Source organism: Malaclemys terrapin, chromosome 9, assembly GCF_027887155.1.
Source record: "Malaclemys terrapin pileata isolate rMalTer1 chromosome 9, rMalTer1.hap1, whole genome shotgun sequence".
NCBI classification, from domain to species: domain Eukaryota; kingdom Metazoa; phylum Chordata; order Testudines; family Emydidae; genus Malaclemys; species Malaclemys terrapin.
The window spans coordinates 82,756,658-82,783,205 of record NC_071513.1 but is presented as its reverse complement, the minus strand read 5'-3'; the positions used below and the strand labels follow the sequence as shown (position 1 = coordinate 82,783,205).

Below are 26,548 nucleotides of genomic sequence, written 5' to 3'. Positions count from 1 at the left end.
CCAGGGATGAAGGATCTAAAATGGGAGACTATCCACCCTGACTCAGCTCATTTTAGCTTAAAATTTCCTACCACTTTTGGTTATTCCTTTGCCAGTTATGTATTGTTTCTCATCATTACATTTCCTTTTTGAAGATAAGGATGTACTAAAAAGGCTTAAACAATCTTTGAAGTCAAGTTAAAATGAACTGGTGCCAGAATATGAGTGAGCAAGAGTGTAACTAGAGCGAAAGATGTTGTGCTTTGAAAATGATACACCTACTTACACAAGCATGACACTTATAAGGCACAGAACATTAGAAGTGGGTACAATGCTGGCTACTTTACAGAGCACACATTTAATAAATCTTCTTAAAAATCAACAGTAGTTTAATACCGCCCCCCACAGTAGCCAAGGAAACCATATAATAAATATACAGTTACAGAGGAAATGTAACTCCCTTTGAGAACATGATACTTTTCAGTCAGATGGGCCCCATTTTACCATTGCTTGTGGGTCAAAATACTTTCCTCACATGATTCATACTGTCATTGCTATGTGCTATATTGCTTTTTGAGTCATGCACTTCCTAGTAAAAATGGGATGAGCCATTGTGAAAAGAGAATGCCTAAACCAAGGAATATACAAATATGCTTTAAAAACCTGATCCAATGTTCATTGAAGACGGTGGAAAGACTCCCAGTAAATTCAGTGGACTTAGGATCATGCCCTTATTACCCAATCCGGATCCATACAAATCTTTATGCTTGACCAGGGCCATCTTTAAATTACTGCATGTTTCTACAGTGCTTTGAAGCTATGCCACATTACATAAGTGCTAAGTATTATTTATTATTACTAACAGTTTATACTGTCAGCACATCTTCATTATGCTGACAGAGTATTGGTTTTTCCTTATTATGAGCAGTAACTCTCCAGAGTTCATGGAACAGTGACACAGTCACATTCAACATTTACTTCTCATCACATACATGTATTACAATAGTAGCGTGTGATCACATAAACTATATGACAACAGTCACTCTGACTTGGATATATAGATAAACACTTAATAGTCTCTCAGTAACATGCACATACCGGAGTATTGACGCTGCTGTAGCTGACCATATTGTGTACTGCTTACTGGATCATTCAGTTTTAAGGACCAGATCCTCAGCTGCTGTACATTGCTGTAGCTACACTGAGGTCAATGGAGCTACATCATTTCACGCCAGATGAGGATCTTGCCCCTTATTCCTGTCTTTGTTTCAGCCACTAGTCCTGGGGTTTTAGTCAGTCTCTTGGGAAAGCAAGAATTTCTACTAATCCTTAATTTACTGCATCATTGGGGAGATTCATTCACAAATTGTTTTAATCAATAAAACATAGCATTAGTCAAGTACAAATCAAAAGGAGAAAGTTTTGGTTTTCAACAGTTAAGCATTTCCTTAATTATGAAATGTTGCATTTATGCATGTAGAACTTAAGGCAAAGTCCACACTTGTTCCATGTGTGGAACTGAACTCCCCTTGACCTCAGTGGCAGCTCTATGCGAAGATTGTCACCAGTGGAAAATCTTTAATATTACAAAAATGGATTGGCATAGTTCAAAATCAAAATCTAATTGCTCTTTTATCACTGCCATATGCAGTACTTGTCTTGGCTCCATTACCAATATATTTCTGATTCATTTTTCCTTTTTATTTTATAGGTGCTAAAAGAATGTATCCCTTTCCTAATTGGTCACTTACGAGACCCTAACCATAATGACATTATCCTAAATATACTGATAGAAATATCAGGCTATGAACCGGTAGCCATGACAAGTTTTCTTCCAATGCTGAAAGAGATTGGTGAGAGTTTTCCAAGCCTGATTGGACAAACCGCAAAGATCTATGGAGCTGTTGGGCACGTTGATGAGGTAAATGACTAATTTTTTAAAAACATGTTTTCCTCCCTTTGTTTGCTGGGCCCTAAGCAAAAGATGAGAGGCCCCATTCAGTACCTTCTGGACTTGCAACCAAGCTCCCAATTTGTACACACTCACAATATTACGGCCAAGTACATATAAGACAGTATGTCACAAGTATAACATTAGGGTGGATAGGCAAGCCGATAGCAAAAGAGCTCAATCTGGGTGCCATCTGAAGGAATATAGATGCAGTACTGGGTCCTGAAGAAGGGAGACATGAATTCGTGTGGAAGTGGGCAATTTTCCACAAAAGATTACTGGACGGAGGTAGGGAAAGATAAAGATCTAAAGAAGAATTAGGATCATGCATCAGATGCAGTATGTCTCCTTTTCTGTTTATGGGTTCTCGTCTTAAGTCATTCTTTAAAACTTGTATATAACAACACGAAAAGATCATCATTTAGATAACAAAGCCATGTGAGACTACAATATCTACTTTTTAAATTAAAGGCAGAGCATTTGGGGGGAGGAGGAAATCTGCAGCCTTTGTATGTTGTTAAATTTAAGAAACAAATAAACAGTCCCCAATGTTGTTTTAATAAGGCAGTGAAATATGAACTTATTTGGATAACATAATCCAAATATTTGGCTTTGGGTCCATAGTTAATTGGATATTCTTTGCACACATCCTTAAACTGAAACTTCCCTGAGGACGATGGACCACAGTCTCATCTCAGGAACACCAGTGTAAATCTGGAATGACTACATGGACATTATGGAGTTACTCTAGATTTACACTGGTGTAACTGGGATCAGAATCTGGACCAATGGGATTATTACATATAAAAAGTCAATTAGTGGGAACACATTCTGGAAACTCCAACTCTGTATATTGTCTTTTAACTCTGTATAATAGGAAAGTTCACAAAAGTTTGGATGGGAGGATTGTATTATATGGTATGCTTGCAGATCTAAAGGAGTTCCTTTGTGACCATCATGTGATAGCACAAGGTACAGTGGCTGCCATCAAATGTCATTCATTAGCTATTGTTGCCAGCTCATTTGCTTTTTTAAGTACAGACAAAAGTGTCAGTATCTCTAATACCGCCGGGGTAGGGGTGGAGGGTAAGAGTTGACTTTTTAATGCGGTGGCCACTCTAATTCAGTACGTATCACCTCTCTCCTGGCAGCCTGTCTGAGTGAGCATGGTTGAATTTTTTTTACAGGGCCCCACTCCTTTGAGTAATCTTGCAGCATGCTGCAAAAGGATCTAGGCTCACGATGCTACTGGGAGGTGCATGGCTGAATAATAAATTTGCATATCATGCTAATAACTTGCACCAGTAAGACTACCCATTTTAGTGTTTTACTCACTAATGTGAAATCTTGATGTCTTTCTAAATGGAGACCACAATTAGCAAATAGTGAATAAATTACTGCATGTTTAACTAATCCATATACTACAGACATAACTATAGTACATAAACCTCTTTCACACATACTCTCTTTGAGGATGGAGGCTGAACCCCTGTCCTTCCACTCCTAAATGATAGGTATCTAATTAACAGTAGTAGTAGATCCTGTATCTTCTTGGTGGTTCAACCAATAGAGGGTAACATCACTCTCACACACTCTGTCTTCTGTTTTAAATGCCCTAAATCACTAACTATATAGGGTTTTGTCAAGGAGAGCACTGTAGTATGTTCAATCACTCTGTAATATCTGTGTCATAGTCCATCTTTAGATTTATAGTGGAGTGACTGTCAACTCCGTATGCTGCACAAGCTCTTCTACTTTGTTGATATCTGCAAGTACTAAGAAATATAACCCTTGCTGAGATTAACACTGGAAACCCACAAAGTACTCTCTAGTCAGAGACATGGTGTGTTCTGAGGACACTGAGCCCATTAGATAGAAACATGGCATGTCATAAATTCTAATGAGGTTTTATATTCATTCCTGTGAATATGCTTTATGTGTCATTCACAATTACTAATAGACATTTTCCTTCTGTTTCAAATCAATAGCCCGTAAAATCAAAATTAAAGTTGTGCTGAATTCAAACAGCTTATGATAAATGATTCAGATTTTTAGATTTGTGACAGAATTTGATTATAGATAGAACATACGTGGAATATAGTAAATGTAAACATTTTCAGAAACATAAAAGTGTACCTATGTTACAATAACCTGATTAGTTTATTCCAGTAAGGGATAAATCCTACAGTCTCCTCTCACATCCTGCGCAGAGATCACTCAGGCAGAACTCCCATTGAAGTCAACTGGACTTTGTCTGAGTAAGAGCTACCAGAACTGACCCTCCCTGTCTAGATTAGAAGTAGAATAACTTTGGAATATCAAGGAACAACTTAAATGTTTTAAAATCCTTTATTGAAGTTTATTTTCAAATTGTCTATTAAAGTATCAGCATAATGGTATTTTGCTCCTGAGACAACAGCATTCATTTTTCTAAAAATGTAACTCAACATTTAGTTTTCTTTCTTCAGCTAAAAGATCATTGTTTATTTCAGTGATTCATCTTGGGCTTAGGCCCAGTCCTGCAGCTCCTCCCATAAGTTTTGCCTGCAAGTGAATTGCAGAGTCAAAAAAGTAAAATATATAAATTATATTAACAGAAACTCATATTTCTGAATAATTTCTGTGATAGAATTGATTCCCTGAGGTCAAATATATGGAAAGACACTAAAGTAACTCCACTATAGAGAATTCTGTCTCAGGAACTGAAACTTAATGCGGACTATATTGGGTGCATAAATGCAGATGAGTCAGGAAAAGGAACATATGGAAACAGATTGCACAAACGGAACTTTTGCTATTGTGTCACACTTGAGCACCAAGTGAGTTTCCTAATGTGACTGCTGCTTCCAGCATGTTCTTCAGTGACTACCTGATCTAAATAAAAGATGCAGTTAGACTATTCAGCCACTTGCCAGTAGTAGACGGAATATAAATGTCCTGCATACAGGTGCTTCCTAAATTCTTAAATTAGGAATTTACCATTAGATTTGCCTTCCCGGATCAGACCTTGGGCCACATCCACAAAAGTATTTAGGGTCCTAACTTCCAGGCCTTTGGTTCATCTTGTCCTCTACCCTGCAACCAGTAGAGACTAATAGTGAATATGTCCAAGGAAGGTGAAAAAAGATATCTTAAAGTACTGAAACCATGTGCTCCCCCACTCCCCAAACAAACAAACAAATCAAACACAAACACAAACAAACTTCCTGACCCCACACAGGTACTTAGGTTATGCCTGGAAACATGACATTTGATTATTGTTATGATTATCTTCATTTGCTTAGCTACAGATGATATCCAGCGTCCTAAATAGTGATATTGATCTACAGAGAATCTCTGGAGTAAATACTCTTTCTCCTAGCACCCATCTTCCTTCATCCCAAAATATTTATTTTGTATCATGAGGCATCACTGTGCCTCTGTGTTCTGCAGCTTGTCACACAGCTCACTGACAGACATCAGCACATAGAAGTAATAAATATATTTGATGAGGAAGGAGCCATAGGGGGAACTAGAAGGGAAGACCGCAAGCTCTGATAAATGATCAGCCATCAAGATGAAGGCGCAGTTCAGCTGGCCTAACCCACAAAGACTCTCTTATACTGTACATTGCCTGCCCTGGTGTACTTCAGACAGACTCGAGTTATATCTAGCTATGTTGTGTCCATCACTAGTGTTGCAAAGGATAAATTGATGAGATAAGAACACATCAGGAATGTAGTGACATTTATGGGAAAATGCTCCTTCATGCAACTGTTTTGATGGATGGGGAATTGTCATTCCCATAAACTTAGGTTAGGTAGTTGCTTTTATTTAAAGTGAGAGTCTGATGCAGAGGAAGGAGGAAATTGGGATGTGACCATTTGGATTCTGGTTCAGGGGATGAGTTCAGGGGTTGGAAGTGTGATTCTTCCTCTACAGTCCAGTTGGTTGATGGGGAGATTAAGCATGCAAGGGCTGATAAATCAGTGCAGACTGCAGGGGCCCCAAAAGTCTAGGCTCCAAGTAATTGTTTGTACCTTGCTTAAGTGTCAGTATAACTAGCTGTACTTGAAAATCAATTGATGACTTTTTTAGAATGCACTGGTGGGGAGGGGAGGGGCAGCAAGTGGTGTATATACCATCCCCATGAGCATTTCTAGTCTAAGGATGTCACTTTTGTTTAATAATAAACTGAGTGAAATATACAAGCAAAAGCCATTTTTTTTTGTTTGATTTCACTTGTTGCAATAAGGCAAATTCCGTCTTTTGGCTCTTGATATGCCGTATATAATGCCACAACAGACAGGCAATAGCTGCTGTCTGCTCACAGTGGTGGAAAGAGCACAAGAAGAAATCATGTTTACTATTTCTACTAGAGCTTGGGCCATTTAGATCTAATTAAATACATCTTATGAGAATTAAATCAGACCTCTGTTTCAGCTCAGCAAGTTTATCTGCCATTAGTGTCAAAAACCCAGGCTAGCAGGGCAGAGTGAGCCAAAATTAGCTTGTTGCTGCCTTTCAGGATGGTTAGGGAACCTAGTAAAATTAACCTTCCCCAGCAATTGCTATTGACCAATCCCGTGCAGCATCTGGTCATTTCTACGAACAATGCTTAGCAGCTCACATCACACAAAAGCTTTACAATTTCTAACTAATTAAACCTGATAGTGGCAGAGCTGTAATTAGAACTGAGGCATTTGAGTCAGGTTCTATATTTAGACCATTAGACCATCTTTTTCCCATTTGAGAGAGTCACAGATCCCAATTGATGTGTATTGCTTTAACCACTTTTCTGCTGCATTCTGCTACAGCCTCTTAATCAGTACATTGGCACTTCAGTTGATTTATACCAATACCAAGTATACGGGAGTAATGGTCTAGATGGATTTTGCATCTCATTCAGAGACTGAAATATTAAACAGTAATAAATCAGTTTACAAAGAAACAATTTGCTAAGTATTTTTCCTATATATTTCATCTGACGTTATATGTAGAGGCGTAGCTACCAAACTCTCTTCTGTCTCAACCTGGGCCATATACCTGTGGTGTATTTCCTCTGAACTTATCTTCTGTAAGTGTTTAGTAAGTGAAGTTATTTCCTGTGTCATATGTCTTGTTTTCTAACTAGCTGTAACATGCTGACTTAGTGTAGTGTTTAGTTACAGTCTGGCTATGTAGCGATGAACACTGAATATTTGAAGGGATAACATAAATTTGACTTGTTTGTCCTGTTCCAGTGACATCTGGCAGACCTTTCACTAGATATTGAAAAACATTTATAGAAGCAACAAGCAAAGGTGAACTTTCCAAAATGGTCAAGCAACTCCTCTCCCCTTTTTTTGCTTTCTAAAAATGTCCTGGGTCAGCGTTTCTCAAACTGGACCCCGCTGATCAACTCCTCTCCTTCCCTCTCAGTGCCTCCTGCACACTGGGGAACAGCTGTGGGAGGGAAGAGGCAGGGTAGGGGTGGAGCGGGGCAGAGGTGGGGCGGGAGTGGAGCCTTGGGGGAAGAGGTGGAGTGGGGGTGGGGCCTGGGGCTGAGCGTGGACCTTGGGGGTCTGGGGAAAAAATTAAATCAGAATGGGGGTCCTTGGGTTGGTAAAGTTTGAGAACCGCTGTCCTGGGTAATGGAAGTTGTCAACCCTGATCCAAATGACTAACTGGGTTAGGAACAGTACAGACAGGAAGAGGAATGTGCTTTGGACCTGTCTGTGTGCCCCACTTATTTAGCTTTACTTACTGACACTTCTCTGAACCACATCGTTCAATGGGTTCAGGAGACACTCATGTATTTCATATTGTTCTCAGGCCAGATGGAGCATTGTTAAGGCTCGCAAACAATTTGCCAGTATCTGCCGCCTGGTTACACACACTTATAACCTTCTGAAACAGCCAGCTTCAGTTCTTTGGTCTGATATTGTCCATGCTTAGAGTCAGACTCTCATTCCTGCTCTGGCTACTTTTTGCTGGGAAGAAGGGCCAGAGTGGCATACGGGGTCCTACACACCCTGCTTCTGGTCAGGGAACAATTCCTTGGTGTAGGAAGTAAGGAGGATAGCTACAGGCTGTCCTTCAAGGACTCCCCTACAACCACTGGTGTGTCCGGCTTGGAAGCAGCACGTCCAGGATGGGGTTGGGGGCAGCAGGGGGGTGGTGGAGATGAACACTATCGAGATGCGGCACAGCCTCAGGAGGTTACTCTAACTTAGGCCTTCAAGTCTGTCTAAATTATGTCTGGGGCCTGCAGCGGTGGGAGTAGCTTAGACTTAGGAGGCTGCAAGGGTGACTTAAAGCTACCTTCACCCTTCCCCTCCTGACCTGTGCGTTCTGTACTGCACAGAATCGACCCCTTGGTTTTTGCCCAAACGGTGCATTGCATGTTGTTATTGGAAGTTTGAGTGTTCCTGAATTCTGGGCGTGGGGGTAAAATATACAATTACTAATGTTGTTCCTGAAAGTTTTGGTTCTGGGCTCTGTTAGTCACAGCATCCCAGTAGTATCATTCTGCCTGGTATAATTAGTGCATGCAACCTAAAATGTGACATTTAGCCCTGATTTTTAAAAAGGAAAAAAAGTGGGCCAGAGTGGTATTTTAGTAACAGTGTAATATGTTGCCATGTAGGGTGGGGTGGGGTCTGTATACAAGGTCCCTCTTAGGGGGTTAAGCAGGTTTAGAAAGCTTTGGGGAGGTATTTTGTGCTGTTCATAGGGGAACTTTTTTTGGTCTCCCATAATAACACGGTGGTCCTCAGCTCATGCTCCAGTTTTCTTCCCAAGGTTTTGTTAAAATAGCGCATTAGCTCTCTTCAGAGGTTCTGCCCCCGCCCCATATTGAGCAGGCAAAGGCGGTGGTGCTGTTTTGGTGTCTGCAGAGCCCCCGAAGCTGCCCGTTTTTCAGCTGTAGGTAGACTTCTGAAAAAAAAATTCATTTCTTTGAATCCTTCAAAAATTTCACTCACTTATAACCTTCGGATGTTATTTACGACAGTGCAGCAAATCAACTAAAGATAAAATAAGCAGACACACAGCTGGCATCATAAAAGCTGAACAGATGTCAAGTATTTAGAAAATGAATAATTAGTGCACCCAGGAAAAATAATAAAAGTAATAATCTCATGCAAGCATAGCTATATAGCCATAAACATTGCAGCAACTGACCAAAGGAAATAGCCTAATTTACTTTGATGGGGTTTGCAGCAGAGATGTATAAGCAATAGAACAACTACTCCCTTGAGTACTACCCTGAGAGTCTCTGGATTAAGTTTTGAAATGTGAGCAACAAGGGTGTTGTCGTGGTGGGAGTCTGCTATACACCACCAGACCAGGGGGATGAGGTGGATGAGGCTTTCTTCCAGCAACTAACAGAAGTTACTAGATCACAGGCCCTGGTTCTCATGGGAAACTTCAATTTCCCCGATATCTGCCGGGAGAGCAATACAGCAGTGCACAGACAATCCAGGAAGTTTTTGGAATGTGTAGGGGACAATTTCCTGGTGTATGTGCTGAGAAACCAACTAGGGGCAGAGATCTTCTTGACCTGCTGCTCACAAACAGGGAAGAATTAGTAGGGGAAGCAAAAGTGGATGGGAACCTGGGAGGCAATGACCATGAGATGGTCGAGTTCAGGATCCTGACACAAGGAAGAAAAGAGAGCAGCAAAATACAGACCCTGGATTTCAGAAAAGCAGACTTTGACTGCCTCAGGGAACTGATGGGCAGGATCCCTTGGGAGAATAACATGAGGGGGAAAGGAGTCCAGGAGAGCTGGCTGTATTTTAAAGAATCCTTATTGAGGTTGCAGAAACAAACCATCCTGATGTGTAGAAAGAATAGTATATATGGCAGGCGACCAGCTTGGCTTAACAGTGAACTCCTTGCTGATCTTAAACACAAAAAAGAAGCTTACAAAAAGTGGAAGATTGGACAAATGACTAGGGAGGAGTATAAAAATATTGCTCAGGCATGCAGGAGTGAAATCAGGAAGGCCAAATCACACTTGGAGTTGCAGCTAGGAAGAGATGTTAGGAGTAACAAGAAGGGTTTCTTCAGGTATGTTAGCAACAAGAAAAAAGTCAAGGAAAGTGTGGGCCCCTTACTGAATGAGGGAGGCAACCTAGTGACAGAGGATGTGGAAAGAGCTAATGTACTCAATGCTTTTTTTGCCTCTGCTTTCACAAACAAGGTCAGCTCCCAGACTACTGCACTGGGCAGCACAGCATGGGGAGGAAGTGACCAGCCCTCTGTGGAGAAAGAAGTGGTTCAGGACTATTTTGAAAAGCTGGACAAGCACAAGTCCATGGAGCTGGATGCTCTGCATCTGAGGGTGCTAAAGGAGTTAGTGGATGTGACTGCAGATCCATTGGCCATTATCTTTGAAAACTCAAGTCAATTGGGGGAGGTCCTGGATGACTGGAAAAAGGCTAATATAGTGCCCATCTTTAAAAAAGGGAAGAAGGAGGATCCGGGGAACTACAGGCAGTCAGCCTCACCTAAGTCCCTGGAAAAATCATGGAGCAGGTCCTCAAGGAATCATTTCTGATGCACTTAGAGGAGAGGAAAGTGATCAGGACTATAAGAAGGATGTGGAAAAATTGGAAAGAGTACAGCGGAGTTCCCCTCTATTCGACATTGGTGAGGCCTCACCTGGAGTACTGTGTCCAGTTTTGGGCCCCACACTACAAGAAGAATGTGGAAAAATTGGAAAGAGTACAGCGGAGGGCAACAAAAATGATTAGGGGGCTGGAGCACATGAGTTCTGAGGAGAGGCTGAGGGTACTGGGATTGTTTAGTCTGCAGAAGAGAAGAATGAGGGGCGATTTGATAGCTGCTTTCAACTACCTGAAAGGGGGTTCCAAAGAGGATGGATCTAGACTGTTCTCAGTGGTAGCAGATGACAGAACAAGGAGTAATGGTCTCAAGTTGCAGTGTGGGAGGTTTAGATTGGATATTAGGAAAAACTTTTTCACTAGGAGGGTGGTGAAGCACTGGAATGGGTTACTTAAGGAGGTGGTGGAATCTCCTTCCTTAGAGGTTTTTAAGGTCAGGCTTGACAAAGCTCTGGCTGGGATGATTTAGTTGGGATTAGGTCCTGCTTTGAGCAGGGGGTTGGACTAGATGACCTCCTGAGGTCTCTTCCAACCCTGATATTCTCTGATTCTATGATACCCACGTACATGTACTGATGACCCCTTCTTATCTTGCAGCTCATCTTGGTGGTGCAAATATTGTGTGTCTTGAGAGTCATTCTAAATATGTCTCTTTTGTGATTTTTCACCTTTTTTATATAAAATAGCTTGAAATGGAGCTTTGTTACAGATATGCCATTTGCATAGGCCAGTTAAATTTAGAGGAGGGTCAACCCCAGAAATACCACATGAAGAAAATAGGTGATAAATTGGAATAACAAAGGTATTGTCAGCATTTTGCTATTTGTTTACCGTTTATTGGGAGTTTAAGGCAGCTTGCTTAAGGTTATTTTTACTATTAATTGTCCTGATCCAAATCCTGAAGTCGTTATTTATTTACTCCTAGTTCCTTCCTTTGGGAGGTTTATTTGAATGAGTGGGCAAGGATTTCACGATTTGGCCCTTTTTGGGTATAGACTGTAAAGGTAGATAGAAAGTAATGTAATGCCTTCTAACTTCTGGAAGCAACTTCTTGTGCTGTACTAAAATGTATTCGGTACCCAGATAGTTTAGATAGAACCCCTAAAGAGATGAGATCTTGCTAGAAAAGCCTAATACATCCCTTAGATGTAAGTCTGCCCTCCTTTCACACACACAGATTCCACTGACTTTAGTGGGAGCCTCATGTATGAATCTGAAGGCAGAATTTGACCCTTAATTGGCATCTCCAGTTTGGGCTGGATAGTCAATTGGACATTTTTAGGAATCCTACAAGTGCTGAGTGTTTTGAGCCAATACTGTTTTCAGCTCACCAATGTAAATCTGGAGTTACTCTGGGTTTCTTTTCTAGTTTCCTGATCCTGCTTGATTCCACACAGCGAATATTTTTAAAATGTTGCTGATCTTGATTTTTTTATTTTAAATCTTTCCCCATAACAGGTAATGTAATACCATAAAATGCAAGAGATGCTTTTGGTAAAGCACATAAATATATGAAATAATCAAGCTTAAAATAACAATGGTTATTTACATCTAAATACATTTTATGAGGAGTTTTTAATCTAAATTGTGGCAGAGATAATGGCTGCTTTCATGCTGAGTTTTTTCCCTGTAATTTTGCTTTGTATAATAATTACATATTATATTACTAGCTACAGTTTATTGTTCTACCCCTTTCTGGGCAAACAGCAGCATTTTAGCATTGCTGGAGTCATTCCAGCTGGATCACAATATCAAGAAAATGGTGGAAACTTCCATTCCAGTTATGTCTGCTGCAAATATTCTTTAGGAAACAAAAAATGTGTGTTAGACGTTAATTGAGCCCTTGTTTATCTCCTGAAGGGAGGAATGTCTTCTAAATAAATAAGTGAATATATACCAAAAAGTTAAGATCTCTCAGACCCATAAAGAAAAGAGAAAAAGGCACTGAGTCAGACCATAGCTTTCCAACAAATAGATTCACCTATGGTTATCTTTTAATATATGTTGAAGAGAAGAAACAACTCATCCTATGTGTAGTCACTGTTCAGTATATGAGATACTGCTCCATTTGAAATGAGCCCACTAGTTTTTCTTTTATAAATATTTTTCTGGTTATATTTAGACAATGGTTTTGCTGAAGTCTCTGCAGTATTTTCATGTCCTAACTGTATTGGAAATTATTATTTTCTTCCCTTTTTAAATAGCCCAAGAAGAACAGACATGAGAATGTCATTACACTGAAGTACACTTGGAGTATTGTTCTGCTAATTTTTGGGAACCAAAGAAAGAAGTTTTGGATTCTGCGACAATGTTTTTATTTTTATTTACTATAGATCCTGAAAGCAAAATTTCTTCCTGGTTTTATCACAACTTATAAAGGACTGTGGTTTCAATGGAACTACACCCACTTACACCAACTGAGTTTCTTGCCTGGAGTCTGTTTCATTGGATCTGGCTAGTACTGCTGCAATTTGTGGTTCCTGTGCACTTTTCTCAATACTTGTTCCTCTAATGTTTTGATGAATGTGGAGTTTGAATGTATTACAGTCAATGGAGCTAGCCTAACAAAACAGAGAAACCTTGGAACATCTCATGGAGATATACTTCAGAGTCTGATATAAATAGATACACACACACACTTTCAGATACTATATATATATACTATATATATACTATATACTATATATATATACTATATATATACACACTATATATAGGAGATCCTAAAATATATTTCTAGAAGAACAACATTTATATATGTAGTTTTTATTACACTTGGAGATATTACCAATTGCAAGGAGGAAATCCCAGCGTATCTTCAAGAGAAAACTATAATATCTTCATTACCCGAGGAATTATATTAGGATCTGCGACAGTGTCTATAGTATTAATGTATGTGGATCATGATCCTGCTCCCACTGAATTGAATGCCCAAACTCACACTGGCTCCTTGGAAGCAAGAGCAGGCGCAAGATGATAGCTGTGTTTGATAGAAGAGTGTCTGCTCATTGACGGTACACATAAAGGGTGAGACTGGTTAGTTTAGACACCGCTAAAGTGTACAAATGCAATAGCCCCGATCAGCTCTGAGCCCAGTAAAATTAGATGGGAGATACTTTAATAATCCTTTAAAAAAACAGACATTCACATGGAAAAACTTTAAGGAAATGCATAACTAAAATGATAATGCTCTTTATGCTCTTCAGCTGCTGGTTGCATTTATACAAACATTTTAAATGTTGTTCTACAGTTATGCAAATGAACTACCAGCACATAGGGCTTTTTCACCTAAATTGTGCATTTCCTTAAGGGGGGGAGGGATAGCTTAGTGGTTTGTGCATTGGCCTGCTAATCCCAGGGTTGTTAGCTCAATCCTTGGGGGGGGACACTTAGGGATCTGGGGCAAAAATCAGTACTTGGTCCTGCTAGTGAAAGCAGGGAGCTGGACTCAATGACCTTTCAAGGTCCCTTCCAGTTCTAGGAGATATCTTCATTCATTCATTCATTTATTTATTTATAAAGTTATTTATGGGAAGATTTTCTAAGTGAATGTCTGTTTTGGCCCTGATCCTCTAAAGCCCTTTACAGTGCTCTGGTAGTGTAAAGGGGCCTTAAAGTAGGTATCAATCCTTTATGCTGCCAGAGGGGCTTTAGTGTAAATGAGAACCAGGCCCATCATAAGAAATAATTCCTGCCCTGAAGATGTTACAGCATAACGAACAACAGATGGGAGGGGAAACACAGGAGAGAAACATAAACAGATCTTCCCAAGTTCACACAGCAGACCAGTGGCAAAGTCAGCAATAGAGCCCACGTCTCCTGATTCCTATTCCGGTGCCCTACCCTCTGGGCCAGGCTGCCACTCTGAAGTCAATGCCTTCAGGAATTTGTCCTTCAAGTCTCTCTACAGCTGTAAATTGTAGGTCAGGTATATTGGTGTCACGCCAGCATAGATAATATAGAATAAAATGAACTGTACGTAAAAATAATGTCACCAATTGATGCAATTGTTCTTTTCTCAGTAATCCAGGAAACAACCACTGCACGTTGCCTTTGTGCTTTTCTCAGTAGCATACATACAGTCGGCTTTAGTTTTAAACAAATATTAAAGGCATTCATTTTAAAATAATTTATCTTCTCTTAATGGATAGGAGAGAGCCAGGATGTGTCTGATCTATTTGGTAAATCAGCTGGCCAACATGGAGCACTCGTTTCACCATATTCTTCTGCTGGAGATTAAGAACATCACCGACACCTTCTCAAATATTCTGGGCAACCAGAGCAGAGATATCTACCGTATGAGTAACAGTTTCACTGCCATAGCCAAGCTTCTTATCCGACAACTGGAAAACGACACCACATTAGGAAGCAGGTAAAACCAGTTTCTGTATTAATCTTATATCTGGATAAGTGGAGACGTTTGTCATGGTGTGATGAGTGACAGGAGTATACAATTATGCTAAATAATGAGCTAACATACAAGTACTTGCAGGGAACTTCAGTAAAATCAGTATATCAGATGTCTTCTACCGTCACTGTAGGCTGCCATCTCTAAACTGACTTTCAATCAATTTGATATCAAAATTGGATGCCATTCTAGAAGGCCTGCTCTAGTTCAAACAGGGCTTAATGCAGAAAGCACTTGGCAAAATTCTATAGCCTGTGTTATGCAGGAGGTCCGACTAGATGATCAGAACCGTCCCTTCTAACCTTAAAACCTATGACTCTAGGAAGGAGGGATGGTACCAGTATCTATTCTATTTTGCAGCATCCAAAATACACCAAATATGGTGAGAGGAGGATTGCCACCGTCAGAAGGGCTGAAAAGCAGTTAAATGGTTAAAGGACTAAATAACAAATTACAGAGTAGGAGACATCAAGGCCTTTTAAAGGGTGGAATAATTTCACTAGGGAAGTGCTGGTCGCCTAGTCATTTGAGTCATTTATATTGGGTTGAGCAAAACACTGAAGAATATGAACAATCTGGAGTTGGCAAAGGTCTGGAGTAGATTTAGTAGGGCTTTCCCCACTTTACTTTGTGATTCCCTAATCAAACACGAAGAACCATGCAACCATACAGCAGTAGTGAGGAACATCAGAAAGTACAGAGGTAATCTCAGAGAGAGCTGGGAAACATCAGAGAGGAGAGTCAAGGAGGCATCTGGAAGGGTTAAGGGAATCCTAAAGACAAGTGTCAAGATTTTCAAAACAGGAGTCCAAAGATAGACTTCTAACTCCGTATATAGGCACCAAAATAAGTTATCTTATTTTCAAAAGTGCTGAGCACCCTGCAGCTCCCAGTGAAATCTGTGGTTGTACTGTCTGCTTAGGACTTTTTAAAATCAGGTCACTTATTAAGGTGCCATGTGGATTTAGGAGTCTAACTTTAGAAGTCCATTTTTGAAAATCCTGGCCAAGGGCATTATCTCTAATGGCAGAGGAATTACTACAAAGAATTTCACACTCCTACCACTTTGGGAGGAGTTATAGCTGGCAGTGATAAGGGAAATGTGGTGGCATTTAAGGGAGGAGGTAACAAAAATTCTTTTTAGGACCATTGCAGCAATACCAAATATTGATTCTGCTCATACACTTATATGTTGCTCAGTGTTTGGGGCACTCCTGTTTTCTAAGGGCAGGTCTTCACTACGGAATGGGGGGGGTCGATTTAAGATACGCAAATTCAGCTACGTGAATAGCGTAGCTGAATTTGACTTATCGGAGCCGACTTACCCCGCTGTGAGGACGGCGGCAAAATCGACCTCCGTGGCTCCCCGTCGATGGCGCTTACTCCCACCTCTGCTGGTGGAGTAAGAGCATCGATTCGGGGATCGATTGTCGCGTCCCGACAAGACGCGATAATTCGATCCCTGAGAGATCGATTTCTACCCGCCAATTCAGGCGGGTAGTGTAGACCTAGCCTAAGACATTTGTTCCTTAAGAAGTAACTTAATACACAGATTTTCAAGTATTTATTTTAACTTTTCATATCTCAAGAGGAGGCTTCACCATATCTTCCTCCAGATAACTCTTGTATTAGCTCAGTTGACGGAAGGCATTGCTCAGATTTTCTAATGTGGAGCGAAAATAATCCCAGTGATTTTCATTTGAAATCTTGAAAAGCCTTTGCTTGCAATAAAATAAACAATATGGACCTGACTTCAGTGGAATTACCTCAGACTTGAATTTGTCACTGTGCTTCTAAGTATGTGAATAGCTCCTCATGTAGGAACATCAAACATAAGAGAAAGGCATAAGGTTTGTATCAACACACATGAACTGGCCACTGGATTATTTCATTTGAAGAGCCTTATAGGTGTACAGAATGTTTGACAAACATGTAATATAATAGACAATATCCCTACCCATAGAAGTTTACAATATAACTCAGGCAAATACAATACGCAGCTTACAAGATTAAATGCAGAAATAGGGATGGACAGCACCAAAGCAGAGATCAATGTTGGAAAGGTGAAAGTGTGTTTTAGGTGTGATTTGTAGGAGATTTGTAGCTAATCATATTACTTAGTGCACTGCTGGATAACAACATGCTGGGCTCAGTATAATAATCTGAATAGAATAGCAAGAGGTTGCTTGGAATCAGAGAAGAGAAGGGTTGTTCTAGATTTCAGGAGCTATGTGGAAATGGTATGGTATCCAAGTCTGAGAGAAGAGACTAAGGTAGAAGGTTGAGAAGGACCTAGACAATGGAGTTACACTCATTGGGTGCTGTAATTTGATAATGCAAAAGTTTTAAAGTCTTCTTCCTGAGAACTAAGTTAACATTACCTGTAGCTGGATTTTTGGTGTGTAACTACCTTGGACTTGTCTACTGAAGTTTGCACTCCGAATATAGTGCCACGGATCATAGTATCTCATACTAATATGGTCATCTCAGGAAACATCTCAGGATATGATAGAAGACTATAAAATCATGACTGGCATGGAGAAAGTGAATAAGGAAGTGTTATTTACTCCTTCACATAACACAAGACCCAGGGCTCACTCAATGAAATTAACAGGCAGCAGGTTTAAAACAAACAAATGAAGTAGTTCTTCCCACAACACACAGTCAATCTGTGGAACTCATGGCCAGGGATGTTTGTGAAGGCTAAAACTATAGCAGGGTTCAAAAAAGAATTAGATAAGTTCATGGAGGATAGGTCCATCAATGGCTATTCGCTAAGATGGTTCAGGGATGCAACCCCATGCTCTGGTTGTTCCTAACCACTGACTGCCAGAAGCTGGAAGTGGACAATACGAGATGCATCACTCAATTGTTGCCCTGTTGTGTTCATTCCTTCTCAAGCACCTGGTATTTGCCACTGTCAGAAGACAGGATACTGGGCTAAATGGACCATTGGGCTGACCCAGTGTGGCCATTCTTATGTTCTTTTGCTTTCACTAAGAGTATATTTTACATAATTTGATGCATCCAGCATTTTTTTTAAATGGCCCAGTGACTAGCTCTGCACAGTTGTTGGATTGTTTTACATAGATATGTCCAGCTTTTAAAACAAAAAACAATAAACCAGCTAAACATCTTCTGTTCGGTTGTTGCTCACAGACTGAGAGCCGTGCTCCCCATTTCATATACTTTGATGAAAGGAAGGATTTAAAGCACAAAACATGACCTACATCCCTCACCTTTCCATCACAGAGAAATCAAATCAGAAACAACTACTGCTAGTTTTTTCTAGGCAATAGCAGTAACTCCATTCCCAGAGCTCGGCTGAAATCAGTCAGGGAGGCTGATGTGTGCCATCTTAGCTTCCCTAGTCACTGGTGCGGGGGTGGGACTACTCCATAACCCTTCCCTCATTCCTCCTCACCCTTTCTTAGGGCAGGTCTACACTACCTGCCTGAATTGGCGGGTAGAAATCGATCTCTCGGGGATCGAATTATCGCGTCTCGTCGGGACGTGACAATCGATCCCCGAATCGACGCTTCTACTCCACCAGCAGAGGTAGGAGTAAGAGCCATTGACGGGGGAGCCGCGGAGATCGATTTGCCGCCGTCCTCACAGCGGGGTAAGTTGGCTCCGATACGTCAAATTCAGCTACGCTATTCGCGTAGCTGAATTTGCGTATCTTAAATCGACACCCCCGCCCCCTGTAATGAGGACGTAGCCATAGGGAGAGTAGCTAACAAGATCACCCGATTAATAAATACATCTCTATTGCTGTTAGCCCTTGCCTCACAGCCTTGCTTCAGAGAGCACGGGATGGGATCAACCCCTGCACCATATGAAGAGCTGATGTAAAGAGCGCCACAAAGGAAGATATTTGCAGTGACACCAACAAGTTTGATCTGTCGTACAAAACACAGAAACTATGCTACATATTCACGAATGCCTTCTATTGGCACCTCAGCTATTAACTCTTCACTTCTATACAGACATAAAGTTCTCTCATAACATCTCCCATCTTATCACGCAACTGGTTGACAAAATGAGGCCCTCGCAGGGCTAGTCACAATCTAGCTCAAAAGTGTATCTCTTTCACCAACAGAAGTTGGTCCAGTAAAAGATATTAGCTCCCTATGACCTTTTGGGTGCAATCCACACCAGAGAGGGGCTGTGTCACCCCTGCCCTGAACCTTGGGTGCCTTACAATGCCTTGCTGCTGTAGCTCCCACCGGGGCTGCTCACAAACAGCCTTCCATTACACTGTGAGTGTCTATGTATAGCTGTAGCCTGCCAGCATGCTCCAGTCACACTCTGGCTTCTACCAACCTCGGTTACCACATGCAGGATAACCCCAACACACTCCCAGACACAGATTTTCCCTCCAGAAATGTGTATTCTGTATTACGCTGTCCAACCCTCTCCTGGACAATTCAGATAACAAAGGTCCATTGTCCCTGTAAGGGAATAATTTACAACAACTTGCCATCTTAAATGGAGTTACTCACGCAGTTCACAACACTGGATTAATTTTGATTAAGGAACAAAAAAAGGTTTATTTAACTACAAAGAAATAGGTTTTAAGTGAGTACAAGTATTAAGGCATTAAAATCAGAAATGGTTATAAGAAAAATAAAGATAAAATGCTTGCTACTCTAAAACTTTACAAACTAAGCTTGGTTTAAGGTAAAATTCTTACCATATGCTTCCAAAAGCATTACTAACCAATCTTCCGGTCAGGTTCCCTCCCAAAGTTAAAGAACTGGATTTTTTTGTCTTCTTGGGTTTAAATGGGACAAACATAGCTACAATAAAACTACAAAAAGCACTAGGGGGCAGACTACTGGGAGGTCTCAAGCCTCCAGAACATGGCGGGGAGCTGCCCCAGCAGGTTCTGAAGTCTGTGCTCTGGGTCCCCTCAACTTCTTGTGCAATCCTCAAAACCTGCTCATCACCTCTTCTGATTTTAAGGGATCTCACTCCTGACATCTAGAGGTGAAATCCTGCCTCCACTGAAATCAATGAGGGTTTTGCCAATGACTTCAATGGAGCCAGGATTTCACCCCTAGATCCTAAGTCTGTTCTTTGGGTCCCCAAACCTAGAACACAGTAATGAATAACTGTTAGTGCTCTGTTTCTTCATGACCTGCTGGCTGGAATCCTCCAGGGACAGGGCAGGGTGAATGTGGCACAGACCCTTTAAATCCCTCCAGCCAGTCTCCGAAGCCAGTTGGCCTTATTTTCACTATGCTCTGGTTCTGGCTCAGAAGCCAACTGAAGCCAACTGACTTTGAAGCCAACTGACTTTGGAGAACCTGGAGCAGGGCCTGTGAAGCCTGCTGGTTAGCTTTGGAGAAGTTGCTTATAGCTTCTTATTGATCCATGGGGGTTGGGGAACCCGGAACACTGTGAAGAGGGACAGTGCAATCCCAGGTAACCTGGGGCCAGAGGCACAGACATGGCACAGAGCTCTGTGTCTTAGCCCTGCCCTCATTCAAAGAGGTGGTGGCAGGGGAGCTCTCTTCTCTCCAAACAGACTGAGAGAATGGTGTGGGGGCCCTCATCCCCCCCCCACACACACACCAGGTGTGGCAACAGAAGTTCATTCGTTTCCCTAAAGAGATGGTGGTGGCAACAAGGGGTTCCTTTAGTATTTACCCCAGCAGTTTAGCTATATCTGCTTGGGTTTTGGGGCCCCTTGACTTCCTGCCCCACAGAGCCCTCTGCTTGCGTGGTGTTGTCAGGGTACCCCAGAGAAGTGGGTCTTAGAGTAAATATCCCATTCAGATGCATGGGGCAGCTCACACCTCTTAGAGCAATTGTTTTAGACTGAGGCAGACATCACTGTATTTGTGACACTTGCGTTACATTTTCAAGTTGTCCTTAGTAATCGTGAAGACTACATTTAAAAAAAAAAAGAAAGCTGAGTGTCTGTAATCACATGACTCCAGGAGCTGGGGCTCTAGGCGCAAATCTTAAGTGCCTATGCCTTAATCTGGCCCTGCCAGGGAATGTAACCAAGCTTCATTTAACCAGAAGTTCAGGTTAAAAGTGAGGTAGTATGTTTTATCAACTGAGTTTAGTCCAAAAGTTAACCAGAAAAGCCTACAGGAACAGTTACTGAAATTGCCCCTTTCCCCGCAAGTTAGTATTTGCCAAATGGACAAAATAAATAGGGAGAAAGTATTTTCAAATGTCTAAATAAGTTTTTCTAACCCTCCACCACCAGCACCACCAACCTCTTTCTAATGCACCTCGTAACAAAGTATTTTTGAGTGTTCCAGTATTTGTCCCACAGCGAATTCAAATGATATTTAGTGTAGTTTACAGCGAAGATACACTAGTTGCTATTTTACTAAGAGCGGTATAAATACCATTATGTGGTATGTGACAGGTCAAGAGGACACAAAGGGAAACTACTTCTATGATAAAATTCAACACAGATGTCATCAAGCTCATAAATGTGAGGAATGGCCTTGGAGGCATGATAATGAGTGGACGCCAAAATGTTGGGGTCATTCAAGAAACAATTAATTGACATTCTGGAGAGAGTTAAATAGTAAACAAGAGAGGAACCCCGTGGAACTGAATCATTTTTAAGGAAAGCTGTGAGAAATTTATACAACTCACCTGGTGAGAAAGTGCTTGGTCAAAAAATAGATCTGAGGCCCAGATTTGTAAAGGTATTTAGGGATTGCTGCTGTGCTCAGTGTTGCAATGCCTAACTGATTGAGGATCCTAAAACTCATTTTCAAAAGTGATTTAGGCACTTAAGAGTCTAAATCTCATTGACATTGATGGGATATAGGCTCCTAAGTGCCTACATTGCTTTTGAAAATGAGTTTTAGGATCCTCAGGCATTGCAGTGCTGAGTTTAGCAACTCCTAAACACCTTTAAAAGTCTTGGTGCTCGCTCTTGTAAAGAGTTTATTAAAGTCACCGGAGAATATAACTGGGAATAGAAAATAAATCCATGTGAGATAACATGCACGTGTTGGAAACTAGTCCAAGAGTAACTAAAGGGGAATGATAATGCCAGTTGTCATTTGTATTATGATGAAGCAGTAGAAGGAGGGGAGGCTTCACAAACGGTCTGATAGCAGAGTTTAATAATTATTGATATAGACCATGCTTGTTCACTTGATATGTTAGTAATACCAGGAAGGCTCAAAGGTATTCCACCCACTGAAATGTTATGATATCCCTACTCTACTCTACTCTACTCTACTCCCATGTCTGGTACAACTGGTTGAAAAGCAGGAGACATTTTTCATTAAAATTTCAATGAAATATTTTTCAATCTTTTCCCACAAAATTCTAAATGGAAAGAACTCACTTTGCTGAGGGGAAGAAACCCCTGGGGAGAGCACGCGAGAGAGAGTGAGAGAGACATATATTGCTTTTCTAATATTTGCTTGTGTATGTGTGTTTGACCCTCACCAGAGCATATAAACAATTGAAAAAACAAAGTTTTAACATTTCAAAAGTGTCCATTTGGACTCAGGGACAAATACTATGTTACACCAATGCAAATCCAGGGCAAATCACGAAGTTACCATAGGGCTGCAGTGGAGTTGCTCAGGATTTAATCCTTTTCAATTTAGGGCAGAATTTGGCCTTCAGTCCACAATGTAGAGAATAAATAACAATAAAGGAATAGGATAATAAAGAAATAAAAGGCTAATAAACAATCAGGCTGCACTGTGTAAATGCTCAGCGAGGGCCTCATTTTAGAATAAAAGAACTTCTATTTCTGAAAGTATGTAAACAACTAGCTCCTTCACTGCATGCACACTCAATCACAATTAGCTGTCTCGGGGATTGGTCCACTTTCCATTGAAGTCCCCTTGACTTCACTGGGCTGTGGATCAGGCCGTAAACGTTGCCATATGCACCTGCAGTTCTTTGTGCTATGCCTTACACAATTGTAGGTGTCAAATTAGAGGCTGAGTTGACACCCCTTTAAAAACATAGCTGTAAGAGATCATAGAATAAAACAAAGATCTTAATCAAATGCAGAACTTTAAAAATCTTATGTTATTCCCTGGTTTTATATTTCAGAGGCTTAGCCAAGGACAACATCAGATAGATGAGGGGCAAGACGAAACGTAGACCAAAAATTAGGAACGGAGTTAAAGTACTGTACACAGTATAACTCCATTGACTTCACTGGATTTACCATTGATTTGTACTAGTGTAAGTGAGATCAGAATCAGGCCCTGAACATGGAAATATACCCAGTAGCTCCTGAGCTACTGTAACTACTTAATTGCAGAAAGTTTTTCTTAAACAAGAGTAGCAATTCAGAGTATTTGTGCTGTGAAAGAAAAATAGATTTTTCATCTGTGTGCATGAACAATAACCCATTCCTTTTGGAATTGTATGTTTCCATAGGGAAAAACTGATTTCTTTTAAGTAATTGTGGGCTTGGAATCATTTGACATGGGGAATTTTACATACATTTGATGGAGAGTATCATTAAAATCATGTGATGGTCTATTAGCATTGCCACCTACTATCACAAAGAGGCAAGTCATTCACCCCAGAGATAACTTTTAAAAGTGAATGTAGAATGTTAATGTCTGCTGATCCAACTTAGAAGTCTGTCGTGGTCAATTAAAAAAAAATACAGGATCTAGTGAAGCTTCCCAACCACCATTCCTGGGAACAACAAAGTAAGCATGCAAGCCAGACTGCTCTTTGTTGTTTATTTTTATATAGTGGCTGGATGAAATTATTTCTTCTTTTTATAGGAGAAGCAAAGTCTGGCATATGGTGTCATTTACAATTCATATGCCTTTCATTTTCTCCTCCATTTATCCATCTTTAAAGCAACGTTTGTTATGGTGTAAAGGATTGTAGCCGTATTTAAGAAATTCATAGGATGATATGGGACTGTAGGGTGACATTGCGATCAGCTTTGGAAACAATATGGTTCACAAAGTTTAACTGGATAAAGCTCATGTTCTAGTGACAATAAAGTTTGATTCTAATAATTCTCCCTTAGCAAGACATGCAGCAGCACTTACAGCAGGGCATCTCCATTGCTCATAGCTTGTTCAGAATTATTTGAGAAATCATTAACAGATTATGCCTGCCCAGTTACAGAATGTCTTTACATTAGCTACCTCTAAGGTGGAGTGATAGTAAGGTGACACTGTATTTTTGAAGCTTTTAAGGCTGTAGACCCTGACTCTATTCAATATCCTTGAGCATTGCTCTGATACTTACCTATGCTTACATACGACCTGTCTTTTAGAGATTCTACTATTGCATCTTAGTGCAGGAGGTGATTATGCCTTTGCTTGGTGAGCCTTGGTAGTAGAACCTGATCCTCCCATGTAACTGCAGTGGGAGCAGAGGTAGGCCAGCATGGCGTGCTTTTGCAAATCCCACCCTTTGTGTGTTTTTTGAAAGGTATTTGGATTGTGCTGCATTACATTCTCAGCACCTGGTTGAGGAGGGTGTATAGAAATAAAAATATATTATCCTTATGATCATCTGGTGACCTGTATAATATTTTGATACCTCACCATAGAGAGTTGAAAAGTAATTCAGTAATAAAGAATATGGTGCCACCAAAATCTTCCTGCAAACATGTTCTATATACTTCCTTGGATATTTCTACATCTCTTTTCTTCTGAAAACAGTCTGGGCCAAATTCAGCTCTGGGGTAAGTGGGGCCAACTCCAGCAGTGTCAGTAATGTATTCAATAATTTTGCTAAGATTTTACACAATTGTTAATGTTATTGTTGTTTGACTGGAGGAGCCAGAAGAACAGCCCGCCTGTCTTCCAGCCATGCACAGTATGTAGGCTCAGTGAAGTATTTCATGTTGGTTACATCTTTCCTGCTTGTTAAGAATGGCTTCATGTCAAAAGGTCACATTGTTACTGCAGTGAGCCTGGGCTTACAGAAGAGAGATAATGAAGCCTGCCCCCCCAAGGATATTCCAAGAGATGAGTATTTTGTTTTGTCCATTAAGACTAGTACCAGCTATCCTGAAAGTCCCAGGAGCCTGGTATTGGCAGGCTAGTTGAGTTTGAGCCAAGCTATTGATATGTGGACTTCTGAGTTATAATGAACCATGTTTTTAACAAAGTCACTGTTGGTTTACATCTGACAAATAGAACCAAATGTTTCCCTGAAAGAAACACTATGGTAACATTTCCTTTGAGAGCATGATCCAATGTCTATTCAAGCCAATGGAAAGACTCCCATTGAGTTCAGTGGGCTATGGATTATGTCCCAAGTGGGGAGGGGTGAAAACAAACCAAATGTAGTTTACTCAGAGTCTGCTCTTATTTCAGAATTCTGTAGAGCCTTGTTAGCTCACATTCCTCTAATCCACAAACCTGATCGCTCCATCAAATACCCCACTCCAAAATCCCAATGTACAGGGGGTTTGCTATATATAATTTTATTAGCACATAGTTGACATGGTAATGGGCATACCATTGATACATATATTAGAGAGATAACAGTAGGTGAGATTAAGTCTTCTCCTACATCTCTGCAAAGATTTGATAGCCAAATCTCTAGTGAGGTTCCTTATTGCTAAGACTTCATTACTTTTACAAAATGGTCTCCAGAACATTTATTACTATATCAGGAGCTATTGCCTACATAAAAAAACTAAACTGCCTATATCGAAACAAATGAAAAATTACATTTTGTGATGCAGTTTCCTTGGTTAATTCTGTTAAATATGTTTGTTTTCATAAGCAATAATTTGCAATATTTGGAAATTCTCAATAGGCCTTCCAGTCATGAATGTGAATTAGCAAGATTCTGCTATATTTGGCAACACTGCATTTTAACTCCCATCTGTGACATTCCATAAACCTAGCTGTTTTGCATTTAATAATTTATCCACTTAGACACTCATTTATAAAAAAAGAAAAAAGAGGTCATCAAAAAAATTCAAATTACGATATAATGTTTAAATGTGTGAATAGAGTTAAAAATACTGACACTCCCCTCTTTAACCCTGTGGGAGGGTTCTGATTGTTATTAAGAAATCTATAAATATTACACATAAGAGGCTAAAGTATGGCATAGGTGTGTTTTGACCCTGTAAAATGTGGTAACTCATCCCTCTGAATTACGGTGCATACTGCTCCCATGATTTTGTTGTCTTGATAATTTTGTGGCCCTGTTGGCAGCCTCGCACCAAAAGAGAAGGCAGGAAACTTGGTTATAACAAAATAACAGCAAGGGCACATACCGACTGTTCACATGATACACCTAATAGTATTCCAGAATAGTAGTAAGCGACAAAGAGTCCTGTGGCACCTTATAGACTAACAGACATATTGGAGCATAAGCTTTCGTGAGTAAATACCCACTTCATCGGATGCATCAGAATAGTAGTGATATCCATATCTTTGAAGAGGGAAGACATAGTAATGGTTTAGCTGTACCACTCTGTTCATTAAGGGTAAAATTCACCTCCTGCACCCAGAACTGTTCAGGGGAGACACTCCCCCTCATACACTCTCTCTCTAGGACTGCTATGACCTCCCCTTCCCCCCGACCATCAGGCTTTGGGGAGAAAAACTGCAGAGATGAGCCAGCCACAGACTCCAGCTGGTAGGAACAGGAGTGGTCAAGGAAAGGAGC

The 26,548-nt window shown here is 40.6% G+C and overlaps 1 protein-coding gene across 2 annotated transcripts in view; it reads left to right on the top strand.

Moving 5' to 3' along the window:
• VEPH1 (ventricular zone expressed PH domain containing 1) overlaps positions 1–26,548 on the top strand; it is a 145,639-nt gene that overhangs the window by 49,307 nt on the left and 69,784 nt on the right. For both annotated transcript variants that reach the window (XM_054039306.1, XM_054039308.1), the window contains exons 6-7: positions 1,691–1,900; positions 14,673–14,893. In XM_054039306.1, the coding sequence (XP_053895281.1) occupies positions 1,691–1,900; positions 14,673–14,893 (431 nt within the window). The remainder of the gene's footprint in view (positions 1–1,690; positions 1,901–14,672; positions 14,894–26,548) is intronic.